This window comes from Suricata suricatta, chromosome 11 (genome assembly GCF_006229205.1).
Source record: "Suricata suricatta isolate VVHF042 chromosome 11, meerkat_22Aug2017_6uvM2_HiC, whole genome shotgun sequence".
In the NCBI taxonomy this organism is placed as follows: Eukaryota; Metazoa; Chordata; class Mammalia; order Carnivora; family Herpestidae; genus Suricata; species Suricata suricatta.
In genome coordinates, this window is record NC_043710.1 from 102408471 (window position 1) to 102427223 (window position 18753).

General features: G+C 50.6%; 1 protein-coding gene across 1 annotated transcript in view; it reads left to right on the plus strand.

Annotated features, from left to right (window-relative positions):
• The first annotated feature begins 4028 nt into the window (after positions 1-4028).
• The window catches only part of LOC115272688, a 17381-nt gene continuing 2656 nt past the window's right edge, over positions 4029-18753 (plus strand). The window contains exons 1-13 of the mRNA XM_029915688.1: positions 4029-4118; positions 4707-4933; positions 5197-5532; positions 5908-6288; positions 7545-7715; positions 8133-8290; positions 9624-9764; positions 10044-10161; positions 10363-10547; positions 10751-10876; positions 10992-11184; positions 12056-12181; positions 14147-14298. Coding sequence (XP_029771548.1) covers positions 4909-4933; positions 5197-5532; positions 5908-6288; positions 7545-7715; positions 8133-8290; positions 9624-9764; positions 10044-10161; positions 10363-10547; positions 10751-10876; positions 10992-11184; positions 12056-12181; positions 14147-14298 — 2112 coding nt within the window. The 5' untranslated portion in view covers positions 4029-4118; positions 4707-4908. The remainder of the gene's footprint in view (positions 4119-4706; positions 4934-5196; positions 5533-5907; positions 6289-7544; positions 7716-8132; positions 8291-9623; positions 9765-10043; positions 10162-10362; positions 10548-10750; positions 10877-10991; positions 11185-12055; positions 12182-14146; positions 14299-18753) is intronic.

The window sequence follows — 18753 nt, forward strand, 5'->3', positions numbered from 1 at the left end:
GGTTTGCTTCACTTAAGAGGCCATCCTTTCCCCCTCATCTTAAAAACTATCACTTCATAATCATCCCAGACAGATCCCCAACGGAGGAGATGCCCAGGGTGTCCCTACCAAAGCCTCAGGCTCCCACAGTCCTCCAGATAATTCTGGGGACCCTAAGGATTCACTCCAACATGTGATGTATCAGGAGGGAAATGGTGAGGATGAAAATAACCCGTGTGTCCAGACATCTCTCATTGCCCCTTCCTCTCCCTCACCACTTTTCATCCTGAAGACACATACCCCAAGCCCATCTACACACGCCTGTACCCATGTGACCTCCATATGATGCCACCACCGATCCAGGTGCACCAAATCCAGAATTTAGCATCTCCTCCTGTCTGTGCAGCTTCTAAGAGGCTGTGCTGACCTTGCCCCAAACATACAGCTACCCAGGTACCTGATGTGAATTCATTTCCTAGGAAAAATGCAGATTCTGCTCCCAGGTTTGCACAAAGACCTGGACTATTTGGCCCAGGGTCCCACCCCGTCCCCTTGCTGGTCTCTGGCAGACAGTGGGGAAAAGGCCCTCCCACCGGGGGGCCGGTGCTTTGGAGAAGGGCCCTTCGCCCCCACGACTCCTGGGTATCTCATCCAAACTGGCATTGCCAAGATCCCAAGGCCCCCAAAGAGGTCGGACTGGCCCGAAGTCCTGGGGGAGATTCTCCTGCTCCTGGGGTTCTGCCTCCTTCTCTTGGTGAGTAAAACCGGACAAATGACCTCTGAGCCACTGTGCAAGTCTTCCTCTTCGATTCCACGTAAGTGGGTCTTCGGGCACCCGTTTGCAGTGGGCAGTAGAATAGTCGCTAAGATTCAAAAGTGACAAAGGTACAGCCTCAGGCCTCTAGTGATCAAAGTTCCATCAGGAGGACATAGACAAGGAAACAAATGAATGTCAGGGAGCATCAGGGCACTGCGGTGCATGTGTGTCCGGGGTGCCTGGCTGCACAAAGGACAGAGTCGACTGTCCTCCTGGGGGTCAGGATAGACTGCTGTGAAGAGGTGATTCCTGAAAAAGGCTTGTAATGGGAGACGTGGAAGAATGTGGGCCCTGTAGGAGCAAAGGGGTTGGTGAGCTGGGGGCTGGGAGGCTAATGGGCTGGGGGGAGGGGTGGGGAGGAGAGAGGGAGTCTTATGTGTGAAGGCGCAGAGGCCTGAAACAGCATGCACCTGCTCAAGGAACCCAACGTGGGGGTGCAGGCACTGAGATGAGGCTGGACTGGGAGAGACCAAATTACAGACGGCCTCATGGGCCCTGCTCTGTCCCCTAGGCAGTGGGGACCCATTAAGACTTTTGAGCAAGAGAGAAACTCTGGTAAGACTTTTATTTTTACTCTAGCAATAGGGTGAAAGATAGAGATGGATTGGTGGCGGGGAACCACAAAGAGAGAGACTGTTGGGATAGTCCAAGCAAGAGAAGATGAGGCGGCCCCTGACTACAGCTGAGCAGGAATCCTGCTCCTTCCCATCTTCAAACAAGATGCCTCCCCCTGTCCTTCACATCACCACCTTATATACCATGTAGATTCAGTGTCACCACCTGAGCTGGGCCCGGAAGGCCACTCCCAGTCCCACGTTCAGGAAGCATCAGCAAGGATACAACCTGGATGTCTACGCTTCCCCAAGAACTGGGATGACGTTGGTGAGAAGGGGTCAGTCACACCAAGACTCCGACGCCCCCAGGGCTGACGGAGATCACGGTGAGTCACAGACCTGGGTTAGAATCCCAGAGGTGTCCCCGAACCTAACTGGCCAGCTCCTGCTTCCTTTTCTCGTGTTCCTAGATTACTCAGTGCTCCCTTCTCCTCCGTTCATTTATTCATTTGCTCAGTAAGTATTTATTGAACGGCTTCTGTATGCCACACCCTGCCTGGTTTGGAAGCGCACGGTATAGAGGGGGGTAGAGACATCCAAACAAAAACTTTCCAAAAGAAAAGTAATATAACCATTACAAAGTGCCCAAGTTAGGAGACGTCCAGTACTACCTAGACCACCTCCTACCCTTGCTGCTCGAAGTATGGTCCTCAGCACCGGCAGCACTGGGATCTGTTTGTCCTTCCCCAACTTAAATGTGATTATGAATTACCTGGGGATCTTCTGCTGCAACGGGTCAGAGACGGAACCTAGAATTCTGCATTCTTAAGGGTTTTTTATTTATTATTTTGAGAGACAGAGGGAGCACGAGTGGGGCGGGGGCAGAGGGAGAGGGAGAATCTCAAGCAGCCTGCACTCGGACTCAGGAAACAGGTCATGACCTGAGCCAAAATCAAGAGTCGATGCTTCTCCAACTGAGCCACCCAGGCGCCCCTGGACTCTGCATGTTTAACGAAGTCCTCAGTAGGGCTGGTGCTGCCAGTCCAAGGGCACTTGTAGTAGCCAGACTGTGTCCAGACCACTGACAGTCCACAGAAGAAGACACAGTGAAGGTCCGTCGGGAGGCTCATCTTGGCCTCTCAGGACAATCCTGTTCCCTTCCCCTGACAGCGGGGCGCTGGGAGTCTGAGGAGCAGGTAGACCTGGAGTGGTTTGACCCAGAACGCTTCTTCGAGGTCCTGCTCAGGCAGTCTCTGTCGGTGACAACCAAACTCGGCCAGACCAAGGAAGAGGTAAGTGGGAGCAGCTGGAGAAGTGAGTGGGGCTGGAAACTGATTCATCTCCTTAGGGAGCTGGTTACAAGGATGGAGAACCTGAAGAAATCCTCCATCTATCCATAAGGAATGAGGGGAAAGGGGAAAATACAAGGGAAGGGAGATAGAAGATTTCAGGTCGAATTTATGAGACTTTGGGGGCCTCGGATCAGTGATGGGGAATCTGTTAGGGCCATTTCTGGAGTCTCTCCGATCCCCACTCCTGGTCCAAGGCAGCCCAGCTGGAATGAACAAATTCAGGCCGATAGGCGACAGGCTTTGGGAACAAAAAAGAACACGCTGGTCAGCAGTCTGTGCTTGCCCAGACCTGCCTGGGCTGGTCTTCATTCCTTCCGACGTACTGTGCGCCACTCCACCAACGGACAGCAGAGGGCGCTGTGATCAAAGCAATGAAAGCGTCCACGTGGCCTCGAGCAAGTTCACAGGTGAACGCCCTCTCGCACAGCTCAAACTCCTCTGCCTCAGACTCCGGAGTGAGGCCCGGTCTCTCCGGCAGCTGTGGGGTGCTCAGCGTCGCATCCCAGCCTCTACTGGCCAGCTTCTGGGGAGCCCCCCGAGCGAGCTGCAACAGGTTGGGCTGTGTTCACACCTTCCCGTCCGGTCCCTGTGCCCAAAGGTGATTCTTGGGTCTCCCTGAGCCCAGGCTCTCTCCCCCCTCCCCATCACCCCCTGGCCACGCCCCCGCGACCCCCGCCTCGCCTTCTTGCCACGGTGGCCCCTCTCCAACTACCCCAAGGCTCTTAGCCCCGGCCCCCACCCTTGGGGCGTTCTCACCCCTTTGCCACTGCGGCAGGGCCTGCCCCCAGAACGTTCTGGAGCATTCAGGGCTACCTAGGTGTTCGGCTCCTGGCTGCTGTCCCTGGCGTCCACAGCCCTGTGGGCAAGCAGGCAGGGTTGTCTCTGACCCCAGGCTGCTGAGGCTGCTGCCAGGGCTGCGGAGGAGGAGGCGCGGCGCAGGGGGCGCCTGGCGGGCCCATACGCAGCAAGCCTTAGTCGCTAGCTGAGGCTCCTCCGCCAAGACCTCCGTGCCAGGCAGGAGCAGTGGGCCTCCTTCTGCTCGGCGCTGATGGCGGCTCGGCGGCTGCTGAAGGCACAGGCGGGCTCCAGGCCGGCCGAGTCCTCCCAGGCTGGGCTGAACCCCAAAGGGTGGGTATCCTCTGAGTGTGAGGCAGGCGTGGTGAGATCTGGCTTAGGGGTGGAGCGAGGATGGCTTCTCTGGGTCCGGAGCCGGCCACGCCCATGTGCCCTTTCCCGTCCCTAACTGCCCCTCCCCTGATAGCCCCCCCCACCCCCACGCCCCGTACCCCCACAGGGAAGTTCCCCAGCTGGATGCCATGCTGAGCTGCCTGTCCCAGGCTGTGCTGCAGGAGGGCCACCGCCTGAAGGCCTGGGGCGTCCTGGGCACCGGCACTGGGGCACAGCTGCTGCGGCCAGGTAGGTTTCCCAGGAAACCTGGCCCTGCAGAAACCTGGTCCCTCCCCTAAGACACCCTGCAAGGAAGGGAGGGGACAGGCAAAGCAAAGTGGAAACCCCCAGCGTTGGGAGGGACTTCCTGTGCAGCGCCCTGGGCAAACGGCTGTGCTGTTGAAGGAGCCTCCGAGATGGGAAGAACAGAGGAGGAAACCCGCGGCACTAGCACAAAGCACAGCTTTACATCTGAGGGAGCGCTTCCTGAGAGCCAAGGCCTGACCCGTGGGTGCAAAAGGCCACACTCGGAAAGTGCTGGACTTGCCTGGAAACAGAGAAAAGGACCCCCTGGGGTTCTCTGTGGGCATTCTGAGTTCTGGGAGTCCCCAGCCCCCTCAGGTCACCCCACAGGCTGTCAAGACCATTTTCCCAAAGTCCTTCCAGTCACTGGCAGCCTCAATGTCACGTCTCCCCTGCCCTTCGGGAGAGTTAGCTACTGGGCTGTGGGTGGGGTTCTTACCAACTCCTTGCAGGCACCAGCCCAGGGAGCCCCCCGCCTGCCCCCTCCCCCTCGGCCTCACCCGCAGGGCTGAGCCGTTGTGTGATTCCCTGCAGCCTCAGCAGGCCCTCAAGGGGGCGCTGACGACATCTGTGTGAATCCCGTCACCAAGCTGATGGTCCCCGGCGCCCACTGTGCGATGCTTCCAGCCAGGGCCATGCCGGGTCCGTACCCCCTGGCTACTTCATCCACCCTGACACCGGGAGGGTGCTGCCCGAGGCCGGAAACCTGGGGTTCGATCTGCAGGGAGCCACCCTGATGCCCACCACTGACTTCAGTTCTGGTAAGACCCTGACCGCTAAGTAGCGCCCGCCCAGCCCAGGGCTGCTGGGGCCCTCTGGAATGAACCCGCAGGGGACACAGGGCAGGGCGCAGGGCTCTGTCCTTGCACGGTGGGGTGTGATGACATCTCCTCCCCCTCCTCACTTGAGCATTCTGCCTGCAGAGGGCGTAGGTCGGAGAGGGGGCGGGGAAGAAGGCTCTGCAGGGCTGGAGCGGGAGGCTGGCACGTCAAGAGGTCCACCACCTCCCTGTCTCCCCATCCAGGTAGCGTCCGAACGTCAGAAGCTGCCATCCTCCCCTACGTGCCCTACCCGACCTGCCCCGCCACAGGCTCCCCTCCAGCTGCCCGCCTGCCCGTCCTTCAGCCACAAAGGACATCACAGTTGGGGGCTGTCATGACAGACCCCGCAACTGGCATCGAGGTGCCCGTGCTGGCTGTGACTCTGCACCCTCGCACGAGGCAGTGGCTCGCTCTTGGGGGCACGTACTGCAACCCGCTCACCAAGACTTTGGCCCCTCTAGAGCTGGGGGGCCCCGTGGAGGATCCAGTCACGGGAGACATCGTGCCCATCCTGGGAGTCGGGTTGGATGAGGACACAGGTGTCCTGGCAGCCTCGGTGCTGTGCTTCTAACCTCTCCTGTCCGCCCCTGGCCTCCCAGCCCCCCAGCCCCCTGCACCCTCCGTGTTCTGGTCCAGGCTGCAAACCACCCCAAAGCCCGCTTTCCACCCTTGCTCCTCCCTCTTCTTACTCCACCTTAGTTCTGTGTCCCCTTCCCCATCTCCAGCGCAGTGCCCAGGGAGGAAGGAGACCCAAAGGGAGGTTTTCAACCAACATGGGGCATTTCCTCCTCCCCCACCGTCGAGTCCCCACACCTGTCGCTTACTGTCCGCGGGCCCTAGCTCTCCTTGTGCCTCATCTCCCTGCGTCTCTGTTCAGACCCTCTCCGCCCCCACCTCACTCTCTGGGGTTCCAGGTCAGGTGCTTGCACTGGGCGGGCTGCGAGACGCCTCGGGGAACCTTATGCTGCCTGGTGACAGCTTTGAGGAGCCGCTGAGCGGGAAGACAGTCCAGCTGCAGGGAGCTGCCCGACAGGAGGGCCGGACAGTGCCCCACCCGGGAGGATCACAGGCCCTGCTGGACGCCAACGTGCTGGTGGCCCAGAGGCGAGTGCTTGCTGTGCTCCAGAGCTACCAAGAAAGTCCGGGGTCAAGGACAGAGGGGCTTCTGGAGGCTGCCATCAAGGACTCGAGACAGGCACTGGCTTTGAGTCTGCACCAGGTCCTGCAGCAGGCTCGGAGACTGGAGCAGCAGCTGGAGACAGCAAATGGCATCGCGGCCGGCGGAGGAAGGCTAGGTACCTGTTGGCCTAGACCTAGGCGCTCAGGCCCTGCAATCCCAGGCCCGGGGTGACCTGGTTACTCGATACTCTCATCCCATTAGCTCAGGGACCGGACTGCAGCTTCACGGGTCGTGGACACATGGGACCAAGGGAAGAGATCAGGGACGTGGTGACTTCACGCCTGACCCCATGAATGCTTGGCTTGAGATCTGCCCTCTCTCGCCAACCCTGCTGGGTCTTAGTGCCATATTTGTAAAGTGTCTGTTCTCTTGTTCTTTCACGGGCCGCCTAACACCACAACGTGTCACAACACGCATGTTGCACTGAGGAGTCTGGGGTTCAGGGAGTTTAGTGACCTATAGTGAGCTGCACAGCCAGGCCCAGGTCCTTGCCTCCCTTCTCTCCCTTATTCAGCCACAACCTCCAACTTCCCACTCATCAACTCAGGAAAGGAGCCCCCCACCGCCGCCACCTCCCTTCTACCTCTACTAATGTGAGGATGAGGGCGGGCAAGGAAAGGAAGTAGGAGGGACATGGGGCACCTGGGGGACTCAGTCGGTTAAGCATCTGACTTCAACTCAGGTCATGATCTCACAGTTCATGGGTTCAGGCCCCGTATCGGGCTCTGTGCTGACAGCTAGCTCAGAGCCTAGAGCCTGTTTCAAATTCTGTGTCTCCCTTGCTGTCTGCCCCTCCCCCACTCGTGCTCTGTCTCTCTGTGTCTCAAAAATAAATAAACAAGGAAGTAGGAGGGACATCTTCCTGGAGCTTAGCTCACTCATTCTTTCTAGAAGCTTCTGCCCATGATGTGACAAAAAAGAACCAGGGTTTAGGGTCAGAAGTGACTCAAGTTTGAAGCTTTGACCCACCATTTATGGACTCTTTGATCTTAGTTTGGGCAAGCTACTAAACCTCACGATGCCTCTGTTTTAACATCTTTAAAATGAGAATAAAAATAATATATACTCCAGAGTTCTGTGACCAACTAAAATGTAATTTATGTGGACTTCTTAGCTCAGACTTCTGGTATATAGAGGGTGCTCAAGAATATTTGTTTCCTTCTCTTACCTTCGTAGTGTGGCCTGGAAATTGTTCTCAGCTTCTCAAAAGTCCTGATGTCTCTCAATTTCTTCATTCTGAATTCAAAATGCTAAGCTGGGCCCCGCAGGAAACAAATGCAATCTTCGCAGGGAGGTCAGGGTCAGGGATATAACTCTTTGAGCTGGAACTTGAACCTCCACTCCCCTTCTCTCTCCCTCCCCTTGTGTTAGGAGTGATGTGCTACCCTGGAACAGAGTTGTGGATCCCGGTCCTGTATGGGATGGAGATCCCAGACCCCGAGGGCTTGGGGCTCATGGTGCCCGTCCTGGGCATGGAGACTGATAGGAATTCTGGTGATTCCACACCCCTGGCGGGTTCGATGGAAGATGCAGATGGCAAAGGTAGGAGAGAACTGGGGGCCTGCAAAAGCCCCCGTGGGGTCAGGAATGTGACTTCTCCTTGGGAGAAGAAACCCTAGAAAGCTTAGGAGGGGTACTCCCTATCCATCTACTCATGAACCACCGGATGGGGCCTTTCCAGTGCCTCCACTAGGTTCTGCTGGGACCCAAAATAAAGTGCTCAGAGATTCCAGAGCCCCAGGACCACAGGTCATTATCCCCCACTGAGAAAACTGGGTCTATTCCAAAACCAGCACTTCAAAATCTCACTCTCATGGTCCGTGGTCTCCAGGAAGCCCTCCAGTCCAGCTCAGAACCCCTTGAAGGACAAAGGGGGCTCTCAGGGCTCCTTTGGTTCCATTCCATCCATGTCTACCTCTCTTCATAACCACCCCTTCCTTCTTTCCCTCTTTCCCACAGGTCTTGTCCCAATCTCCACTGGGGCTCAAGCCATAGATCCCTTGACTGGGGAGCGTGGTCCTGTCATTGGTGCTCAGACAGATCCCTGTTCCGGAGTGGTGGTGCCCATTGTCCAGGTGCTGGAGGCCCTACCTCGGGGAGTGAGCGACCCCGGGCTGGTATGTAGGAGCAGTTTATGCTGTAATGCACTGCTGTGTATTAAATACCCTCTCTGTTCCAGGCACAGTGTTGGGTGTTGAGATACAAAAACTAGACAGGGCTCCTACCCTCGGGAAACTGGGATGACTTTCCACCATGATCATGGTTTGCAAGGGTGCTGAGGGGGCACAGAGCAGGGGCCTCCGGATCACATGGAGGCGAGTTCGAGGAAGGCTTCCCTAGAAAGCAGCACTTGGGCTGAAACCAGGAGGGGTCAGAAATGGCCCCAGGGGCCAGCAAGCACAAGGGTGGCAAGTGTGAGACCACTTTTTGAGGAGGGCCAGGGAGGCGTTGGGGCCAAGGCAGCAGGGATGGACGGCGAGGAAGGCAGGAAACAGATCACAAATAACCCTAGGTGCCTGGCTGAGGCCCAGAAATATGACTTTGTCATGAAAGCCATGGGGAGCCATGGAAGGATTCTAAGTAGACGCGTGATGTGATCAGATAGCAAATATTTTTAAGACTTAAATTTGGAAAACTTGACACAATACAAAAAAATAAATTACTCATAATCCTACACTTCGTAATGCATGTAAATGGAGAAGCACAAGGCCCCTTCTCATACCTGTCACCCCATCTGCGTCAGCAGCCCCCCCAACACTACTCACCTCACCCCCAGTCACCCACCAAAGGCAGTCACTATTAACAGGTTGGCACATCTCCTTCCAAACATCTTTATGTGTGGGTTTATATGTGTATGTATATGTATGTGTACATATAGTCAGCATTCTAGAAAGTTCCCTCTGGCAGCAGTGCAGAGGATGGATGGGAGCAGGGCCAGGCTGGAGCAGAAAACCCCACCAGGAGGTGACTGCAGTAATTCAGCCCATGGCAGGCCTCCACAAACATGGAAATAACTTAGGGCCCTCCTGTGCGTTCTCGGCCCAGTTCATTTCAGGAACAAAGATGGATATGTTGTAAAAGATTCTCTTTAGAAGCCAAGACATTTTAATTCTAGCCCCAACTCACAGTTTCACAGATGGGTATGAAGGGGTGAAGAGCGACTGCCCACTGCCATGCACCCACCTGCCCTGGGCTCCCCAGAGGGAGGTGGGAATGGGGCCAGGTGGCGCCAGAGAATCCAGGCGTTAGAAGGAGCGAAAAGGAGCCTGGGAACCCGAAGGAGGCACGTGGTTATTTTTCCATCTACAACCAAGGCAGCTGCCTCCCTGAGCTCAGTCATGGACACCCAGGGGTAAGAGAGGCCGTGTCTGGAGGAGCCCAGGATTTCCAGCCAGACCTCAGGCGGCAAGGGGAAAACTCCTATGAGCCTAGAACAGGCTGGTGTTGCAGGTGGACGCCCTGGAGACGGAGCTGAGCGCCCGGGAGCAGTACCGGCGCCGCCAGGAACAGGCAGAGGCGTGTCTGTCGGAACACCTGCGGCACCTGAGCCAGGACCTTTTCTCCATCCCGGGCCAAGGCGCCCAGCGACAGGTGAGGCCCAGAGGCGCCGTGGCCCCCACCCAGCCCTTCACCCCGACTACACAGGTTTCTCGTATAAGCATGGAGCCTTCGTCTCCCCTGCTGACAGAAACATGGAACCCATCTCGGGGCAGACAGGGTCCTGGGATCTTGGCTCCAGGCCCTAGACTCTGGTCCCCCCTAAGTGTCTCAGGAAAGAGGGAGAGGAGGAAGAGCCATCAGAGGGGGCCCGGCCCAGAGCTCCTGCCTTCCTCTCGGAGGCCCTGTCTTTGTCCTTCCTGCCCCGTGTAGCTGAGGGCTGCCGAGGAGGCCTGTGCCAGGCTGGGGGCCTGCCACCTGCGGGAGACTCAGAGGAGAGCCGGGGCCCTGCGAGCGTGGAGCGGCCCAGAGCGGGGCCTGCTCTCTCAAGGTGGGACAGCATCCCCGGGGCCCGGGGCCCCAGAGCAGAAACCTCCTGGGAGCGGGGAGACCCTCCTGCCCTCTGAACGTGCTCACCTCCCAGGCTCCCAGCCAGGCCCTGGCTCTGACCTGGCAGGTCTTCTTCTCCCTGCCCCAGACATGGCTGCCATCATGGCTGCCATCACATGGCTCATTTCTCTGCCCCTCGCAGCAGACAGAGAGGAGGGCGAGCAGGAGGCACAGGTGGCGGTAGGCGTGCATGGAGTCCTGCAGAGTTTAGGACACGCGGCAGAGAGGCTCGGGCAAGCGGTGGGCCAACTGCGGGGCCAGGAGGAGGAGATGTGGCTACAGCAGAGCAGGGATCAGAGCCCCCGGATCGGGCACCACCTCAGGAAGGTGAGGCTCAGAGGCTGGTAAGGGGACCCCTGTACAATGTGCACATCCTCCTGTGTCACGAGATGTGGTTCTTCAGGGCACTGTAATACTCAGGGATAGAATGGGGGGTGGGTGGGCAAGGAGCAGTGGATGGGCTGGGAGGGGACCAGGAAGGGAGACCAAAGCTTTATTTTCATCCGGGCATTTCATTTCCTGTGCTCTAGGTGGTTCAACGTCTCTCTGGTGAGCTTCAGGAGGTGGTGAGGGAGAGACAGAGCTTCCTGGATGGAGCCCTCGGTTGCTTGCAGTACCAGCGGGAACTGAGCCGCCTCCACCTCTTGCACACCCAGGTACAGACTCTGGACTCGGCCAAGGAGTCCCGTCGGGTGGGGGCTTCAGAGAGCAGCTCCCAGAGCAGCACATGGGACAGATGCCTGGAACGAGGTGCTCACTGTTCCGTCCTAGGTTGTGGCCTCAGGAGCACCTCCATGTTTGGAGAATGACCCTGGAGACAGATTCTACGGAACAGTCACGGCCTCTCTGAGGGACCGGGCCGCTGCCTGCCCGCTCTTGATCCCCTTCCTGAAGAGCCTCACTGCAGCGCTTGCAGGGGCTCAAGGTTACGGCCCGGGCCCGGAGGATCATGGGCCAGGAGCGGGTAAGGGTGGTCCCTGGCCCACATCACTTCTGCTGCCAACACTGATCATGTTTTGATAAGTTCTAATAAACCATTAGGGCCTCCGCACTTTAAGAGTGTGGTGGTAGTACGTTCTTCAGGAAGAATATAAACCCAACATATTAGTTACATATTGCTGGGTAACAGACTACCGGAACATTCTGTGGCTCAAAACCACAAACAATTATTATTTCACAGTTACTGTGGGTCAAGAATCTGGGTGCAGCTGGGGGCCAGGGGCTCAGGGACTCATGTGGGCTGCATCAAGGTGATGGGCCAGAGCTGCAGTCACCTCAAGGTTCACCTGGGGAATCAGTTCCCTGCCACGTGGACGTCATAGGACAGCGCACAACGTGGCAGCTGGCTTCCCTCAGAGCAAGCACGTGAGAAGGGGCAAACAAAACGGAAGCTATGGTCTTTCGGTGTCCAGATCTCATTACTTAAGCCATGTTCTGTTCATTAGAAATGAATCACTAGAGGGACGCGTGAGTGGCTAGGTCAGTTGAGCGTCCGACTTTGGCTCAGGTCATGATCTTGCGGTCTGTGAGTTCGAGCCCCACATCAGACTCTGTGCTCACAGCTCAGAGCCTGGAGCCTGCTTCAAAGTCTGTGTCTCCCTCTCTCTCTGCCCCTCTCTGCTCGCACTCTGTCTTTCTCCCTCAAAAATAAATGAACATTAAAAAAACAAAATGAATCACTAGATCCAACCCACACTCAAGGGAAGGGGGTAACACAAGGGCGCGGGAACACACGGGGGAATCATGGGGGCCACCTGTCACTTGTGACACTACATCTGACGCTTATTTCACCATAATCCTTACTGCAACAACTATATCCCCCCACTTCTGTGCAGATGCAGATAAAGTTGACATCGTGTGGACCTCACCACCCTTTTCTACCCTGAAGAAAGTAGTAGACATCTGGTCCCAAGCCCACAAGGAGGAAGTTGAACTACAAGCACAAATGCATCACCAGCAAGGTAACCTCCTTTCCCTGTAGCCCCTGCTTGGAACCCTCACGGTGCACTGCAAGTGTTGGTTGGTTTGACTCCAGGAATGAGGAACGTCAGAACCTTGCCTCACCCATCATCCCTTTCTCCCCACCCCCAACCTAAAATTCCCAAGGATTTTTCCATATAAGGAATATCAAATAGGAGTCAAAGTTCCATTGTAATGCTGGCATGGCCAGTGTCAGAAGGGGATTCCTAAAGGCCCTCTATCTTCCCACTAAACACTGAATCTAAATCTTGGGATTTTACCCCAGACTAAGCCAGCCACGTGTTACAAGGAGTTAATGGAAAGTGTGAGACACAGGGAAACCGACAGAGGAGACAAAGAAAAAGCAGACCTTGCACCAAAAAGGGACTCCAGATCACTTTGCCAATACCACCGCTTGACATTAGCAGTCAAAAGAAAACGTGACTGGCCTGGCCCTGGAGAATTAGGTGTCTCAACCCACTCAGCTCCCAAGTGGAAAAGGATTAAAAGGAAATACCTATGCCTTTCAGTTGACCACAATGCAGGCCTTTAGTCAACACAATTCCATAAACATCCTTGAATTTGACCAGGGATCGGCAAACTATGGCCCGCAAGCCAATTCCAGCCGGCTCTCTGTTTTTGTGTGACCCACAAGCTAAGAATAGTTTTACATTTGTAAATGATTGGGGTAGGGAAAGTCAAAAGAAGAATAACACCTTTCCAGAGTGCTTTGCAATGTGTTGTGCTTTGCAATTGTTGTGTGTTATCATCATTCTCTGGCTGTTAGCTCCTTTAATCTTTACAACAACCCAGTGAAGTAGGTACTTTTACAGATCGGGAAGCTGAGGCATCTCAATAGGTCAAATGAGTTGTCAAAAATCATGTTGCTAACAAGCTCACCTGGAATTCAGTCCCACAGCCGGTGCTCTTAACCTGCTTACCCATATGGAAAATTATCCAGCACTATAAAGGCAGTGCCAAAAGGGGGATGCAGGAGTATATTGTGGTGAGTTCCCAGGAGGACAGAGCACTGTGGGAGATGAAGGCCACACTTCTACCAGAATGATGGGAACACTGAATTTGAACCCCGGGTTTGCCTCTTGGTCAGCAATGCCAAAAATATTTATTTTCAGATCTTTTACAGAAAATATTTGCTGACCCCAGAACTTGACCAATATTAGTATTAATGCCCCCGCTCCTTGGAGGAAAACTAAGATGAGTGTGAACAGGGAGGTGGGTTCTCACCCACACTTGAACCTCCTTTGTCTTCCGATGGTATTGACTTTATGAAGTTGAAAGCAGTTTCACATGCATTGTCTTATTTACACCTGATAACCCAAACTCTGATTCTGTAAGATGATAAAAGATTATTAACGCATGTTTTACAGATGAAGGAGCTGATGTTCAAAGAAGCTAAGTGTCTTTCCCAGGGTCTTCCAAAACCTGGACCAGAACTCTGGTCTTCTGGCTGCCAGCTCAGTATTCTTTGCTACACCCAAACATTTTTTCATTGTCTTCTCAAGAATAAAAAGATGACACAAAAGGTTTATAGACCCAAGGCCCATTAGAGTCAATTCTGTGAGGAAGTAAGATGATTTTGTTAACACAGCTAGCATTTACTGAGTGCTTACTGAGTGCCAGACTCAGTTCTGAGTGATTACATTTAGTGCTCCAAACAACCCTATGAAATAGTAGAAGAAACTTGGTTGCCATCTTTTCCAGACCCTCATTTTGTTGTTGTTGTTGTTTTGACACCTCTGTTCCTATTGGTGGAGGCTCATTTGCTTTTCCATGAAGATGGGCAGCAAGATCTGAGACACAGTGCCTATATGTGACATGGGTGGATGGATCGATCGATGCAAATACACCCTTCCCTAAGCTGAATTGTGTTGTTGTTGCTCTTATGAAAATCATTACTGGACAGAAAAATCAGTGAAATCGTTACTGGTTTCTCTCTATCTCTGTAGACCCGGAAAGCTCTTTGCAGGATGTCCCGAAACCGCAGATAATGCAGAAGGAAGAGCTTGTCACCGTACAAGCCACAGACCTTTCTGCCAGGGAGTTTGTGGTTTACCAGTACGGCCTCTCCATCCTGGACCTCCTCATCCCCCAGCTTCAGGTAAATCTGGTTTCCTGCCTCTCTGTGGAGCAGTCATCAGGCAGCCAAGATGGTCAAGGTGACCAGAGAGGAGGCTTCCAGGGGGTGGACACACCTTAGGATTAAGCAGCTGGAATACAGTACTTAGAGTCTCTCTTCTAAGGGAACTGATAGAAGTCATTTTACCAATCTATAGTCTAATGTCTCAAAAGATGGTGAGTAGAATCAATTAAGTACTTTGTACATGCCAGAAAATATTCTAATATCTTGCATGAATTTACTCATTTACTCACAAAAAACCTGTGACATACTATTATTTTTTTCTCATATTTTTGTTCAAGTATAATTAACACACAGTGTTATATTAGTTTCAGGTACACAATATAGTGATTCAACAATTCTCTACATGATTCATCGTGATAAGTGTGCTCTTAATCCCCTTCACCAATTTTCCCCGCCCCTGCCTCCCCCTTTCCCCACCACCAGCTCTCTATATTTAAGAATTTGGTTTTGGGGGTGCTTGGGTGGCTCAGTTAAGCCTCTGACTTCAGCTCAGGTCATGATCTCGTGGTTGGGGGAGGGTCAAGCCCCACGTAGGGCTCTGTGCTGACAGCTCAGAGCCTGGAGCCTGCTTTAGATTCTGTGTCTCCCTTTCTCTCTGCCCCTCCCCTGCTTGCACTTTGTCTCTCTGTCTCTCAAAAATAAACATTAAATTTTTTTTTTTAAAGAGAATTTGGTTTTTTTGCCTCTTCTTTTCTTTGTTAATTTGTTTTGTTTCTTAAATTCCACTTATGAGTTAAATCATATGGTATTTGTCTGACTTATGTCACTTAGCATAATGCTCTCTAGGTCCTTCTATATTGTCACAGATAGCAATATCTCATTCTTTTTATGGCTGAGTAATATTCCATTATGTATCTATATCAATGTCTACTATATCTTTTTTATCCAGTCATCTGTTGATGGACACTTGGGTGGCTTCTGTATCTTGGCTATTATAAGTAATGTTGATATAAGCATAGGGACGCATATATTTTCTCAAATCAGTGTTTTCATTTTCTTTGGGCAAAAACCCAGTAGTGGAATTACTGGATCATATGGTAGTTGTATTTTTTTTCAATGTTTGTTTGTTTATTTTGAGAGAAAGCAAGAGAGTGTGTGACCAGGAAAGGCGGAGAGGGAGAGAGGACCCCAAGCAGGCTCCACACTCAGTACAGAGCCCAATGCTGGACTTGATCCCACAACCCTGAGATCATGACCTGAGCTGAAATCAAAAGTCAGATGCTTAACCAACTAAGCCACCCAGCCTCCCCAGGAATTTTATTTTTAATTTTTGGAGGAGCCTCCATATTGTTTTCCACAGTGGATGTGCCAGTTTGCATTCCCACCAGGCTACCAGGGTTCCTTTTCTCCATGTCCTCATCAACACTTGTTATTTCTTATGTTTTTTGGGGTTTTTTTTAGCCATTCTGACAGGTGTGAGGTGATATCTCATTGCGGTTTTGATTTGCATTTTCCTGATGATGAATGAAGTTGAGCATCTTTTCATGTGTCTGTTTGGCATCTGTATGTCTTCCTTGGAGAAATATCTATTCATGCCCTCTGCCCATTTCTAATCAGATTGTGTGTGTGTGTTGAGTTGTAATGAGTTCTTTTTATATTTTGGATATTAACCCCTTATCAGATGTCATTTGCAAATATCTGCTCCCATTCATAGGTTGCCTTTTTGTTTTGTTGATGGTTTCCTTCACTGTGCAAAATCTTTTTATTTTTGTGTAGTCCCAATTGCTTAATTTTACTTTTGTTTCCCTTGCCCTAGAAGTCATATGTAGAAACAATGATTCTATGGCCAACATCAAAGAGATTACTGCCTATGTTTTCTTCTAGGAGTTTTGTGGTTTCAGGTCTCACAGTTAGACCTTTAGCCCATTTTGAGTTTATTTTTGTGTATGGTATAAGAAAGTGGTCTGTTTTCATTTTTGGACATGTAGCTGTCCAGTTTTCCAAACACCGTTTGTTAAAGAGGCTATCTTTTCTCCATTGTATATTCTTACCTCCTTTGCCATTGATTAATTGACCATAAGAGTATGGGTTTATTTCTGTGGATTCCATTGATCTGTGTGTCTCTTTTTGTGCGAATACCATACTGTTTTGATTACTATGGTTTTGTAGTATATCTTGAAATCTGGAATTGATGTACTTCCAGCATTGTTTTTCTTTTTCAAGATTGCTTTGGCTGTTCAAGGTCTCTCATGGTCCCATAGACACTTTAGGATTATTTGTGCTAGCTCTGTGAAAAATACTATGGGTATTTTGATAGGGATTGCATTAAATCTGTAGATTGCTTTGGGTAATATGGAAATTTTAGCAGTATTCTTCCAATCCATGAGCATGGACTATCTTTCATTTGTTTGCGTCATCTTCAATTTCCTTCATTGGTGCTTTATAGTTTTCAGAGTACAGATCTTTCACCTCCTTGATTAAGTTTATTCCTAAGTGTTTTACTATTTTCAGTGCAATTGTAAATGGGATTGTTCTCTTAATTTCCCTTTCTGCTACTTCATTATTTGTTATAGAAATGGAACACATGTCTGTATATTAATTTTGTATCCTGTGACTTTACTGAATTCATGTATCAGTTTTAATAGTTTTTTGGTGGTGTCTCTTGGGTTTTCCATATATAATCTCATGTCTCCTGCAAATAGTGAAAATTTTGCTTCTTCCTTACCATTTGGAATAAGTATTTCTTTTTCTTGTCTGATTGCTGTGGCTAGGATTTCCAGTGCTATGTTGAAGAAAAGTGGTGGGAGTGAATATCCTTGTCTTGTTCCTGATTTTAGAGGAAAGCTCCCAGTGTTTCACCAATGAGTATGATGTTAGTTGCAGCTTTTTGTAAATAGCCTTTATCATGTTGAGATATGTTTCCTCTAATCTACTTTGTTGAGGATTTTTGTCATGAATAGGTGTTGTACTTTGCCAAATGCTTTTTCTGCATCTATTGAGATGATCATATGGTTTTTATCCTTTTTTTGTTAATGTGATGTATCGTGTTGATTGATTTGTGAATGTTGAACCACACTTAGCACCCCTGGAAAAAATCCCACTTGACTGTAATGAATGATTTTTTTAAATGCATTGTTGGATTCAGTATGATAATATCCTGTTGAGGATTTTTGCATCTATGTTCAACAGAGATATTGGCATATAGTTTTTCTTGGGGGGGGTTGTAATATCTTTATCTGGTATTGGTATCAGGATAATCCTGGCCTCATAGAATGAATTTGGAAGCTTTCCTTTTTCTTCTGTCTTTTGGAATAGTGTGAGAATAGGTGTTGCTTCTTCTTTTAATGTTTGGTAGAATTCATGTGTGAAGCCGTCTGGTCCTGGACTTTTGTTTGTTGGGAGTTGTTTCTTTTTTTTTTAATTAATATGAATTCAATTTTATTGCTAGTAATCAGTCTGTTAAAATTTTCTATTTCTTCCTGTTGAAGTTTTGGAAAGTTATATGTTTTTAGGAATTTATCCATTTCTTCTAGGTTGTCCAATTTGTGAGCACGTAAGTTTTCGTAATATTATTTTATAATCCTTAGTATTTCTTGATATAAGTTGTTTCTCCCCATTTATTTATTTGAGTCACTTCTCTCTCTCTCTCTCTCTCTCTCTCTCTCTCTCTCTCTCTCTCTCTCTCTCTCTTTATCCCTCCCCCCTCCCTCTCCCTCTTTCCCTATCTCTCTCTCTATATTTTTATGAGTCTGTCTAAAGATTTATCAGTTTTATTGATCTTTTCAAAGAACCAGATCCTCAGATCATTGATCTGTTCTAATTTTTTAGTCTCTATTTCATTTATTTCTACTCGAATATTTATTATTTCCTTACTTCCACTGGCTTTGGGCTTTGTCTGTTCTTTTGTTTCAAGCTCCTTTATTTTTAAGGTTAAGTTGTTCGAGATTCTTCTTGCTTCTTGAGTGGGGCCCGTACTGCTATAGTCCTTCCTTTTATAGCAGCTTTTGCTGCATTCCAAAGATTTGAGACCATTGTGTTTTTATTTTCATTTGTCTCCATATTTTTAAAAATTTCTTCTTTTATGTGTCGGTTGACTCACTTATTGTTTAGCAGCACGTTATTTAGCCTCCATTTAGCTGTGTTCTTTCTAGATTTTTTCTTGTGAATGATTTCTAGTTTCATCCCATTGTGGTCAGAAAATATTCATGCTATGATTTCAATCTTTTTAATTTTTTAAGACTTATTTTTTGGCCTACCATGTGATCTGTTCTGGAAAATGTTCCATTTGCACTTGAAGAGAATCTGTATTCCATTGTTTGGGCATGAAACATTCTGAATGTATCTGTTAGATCCATCTGGTCCAATGTGTTATTCAAAGCCACTGTTTCCATGTTGTTTTCTAAATGATCTATTCATTGATATAAGTGGGGTGATAAAGTCCTCTACTATTATTGTATTACCTTTGGGTTTTTT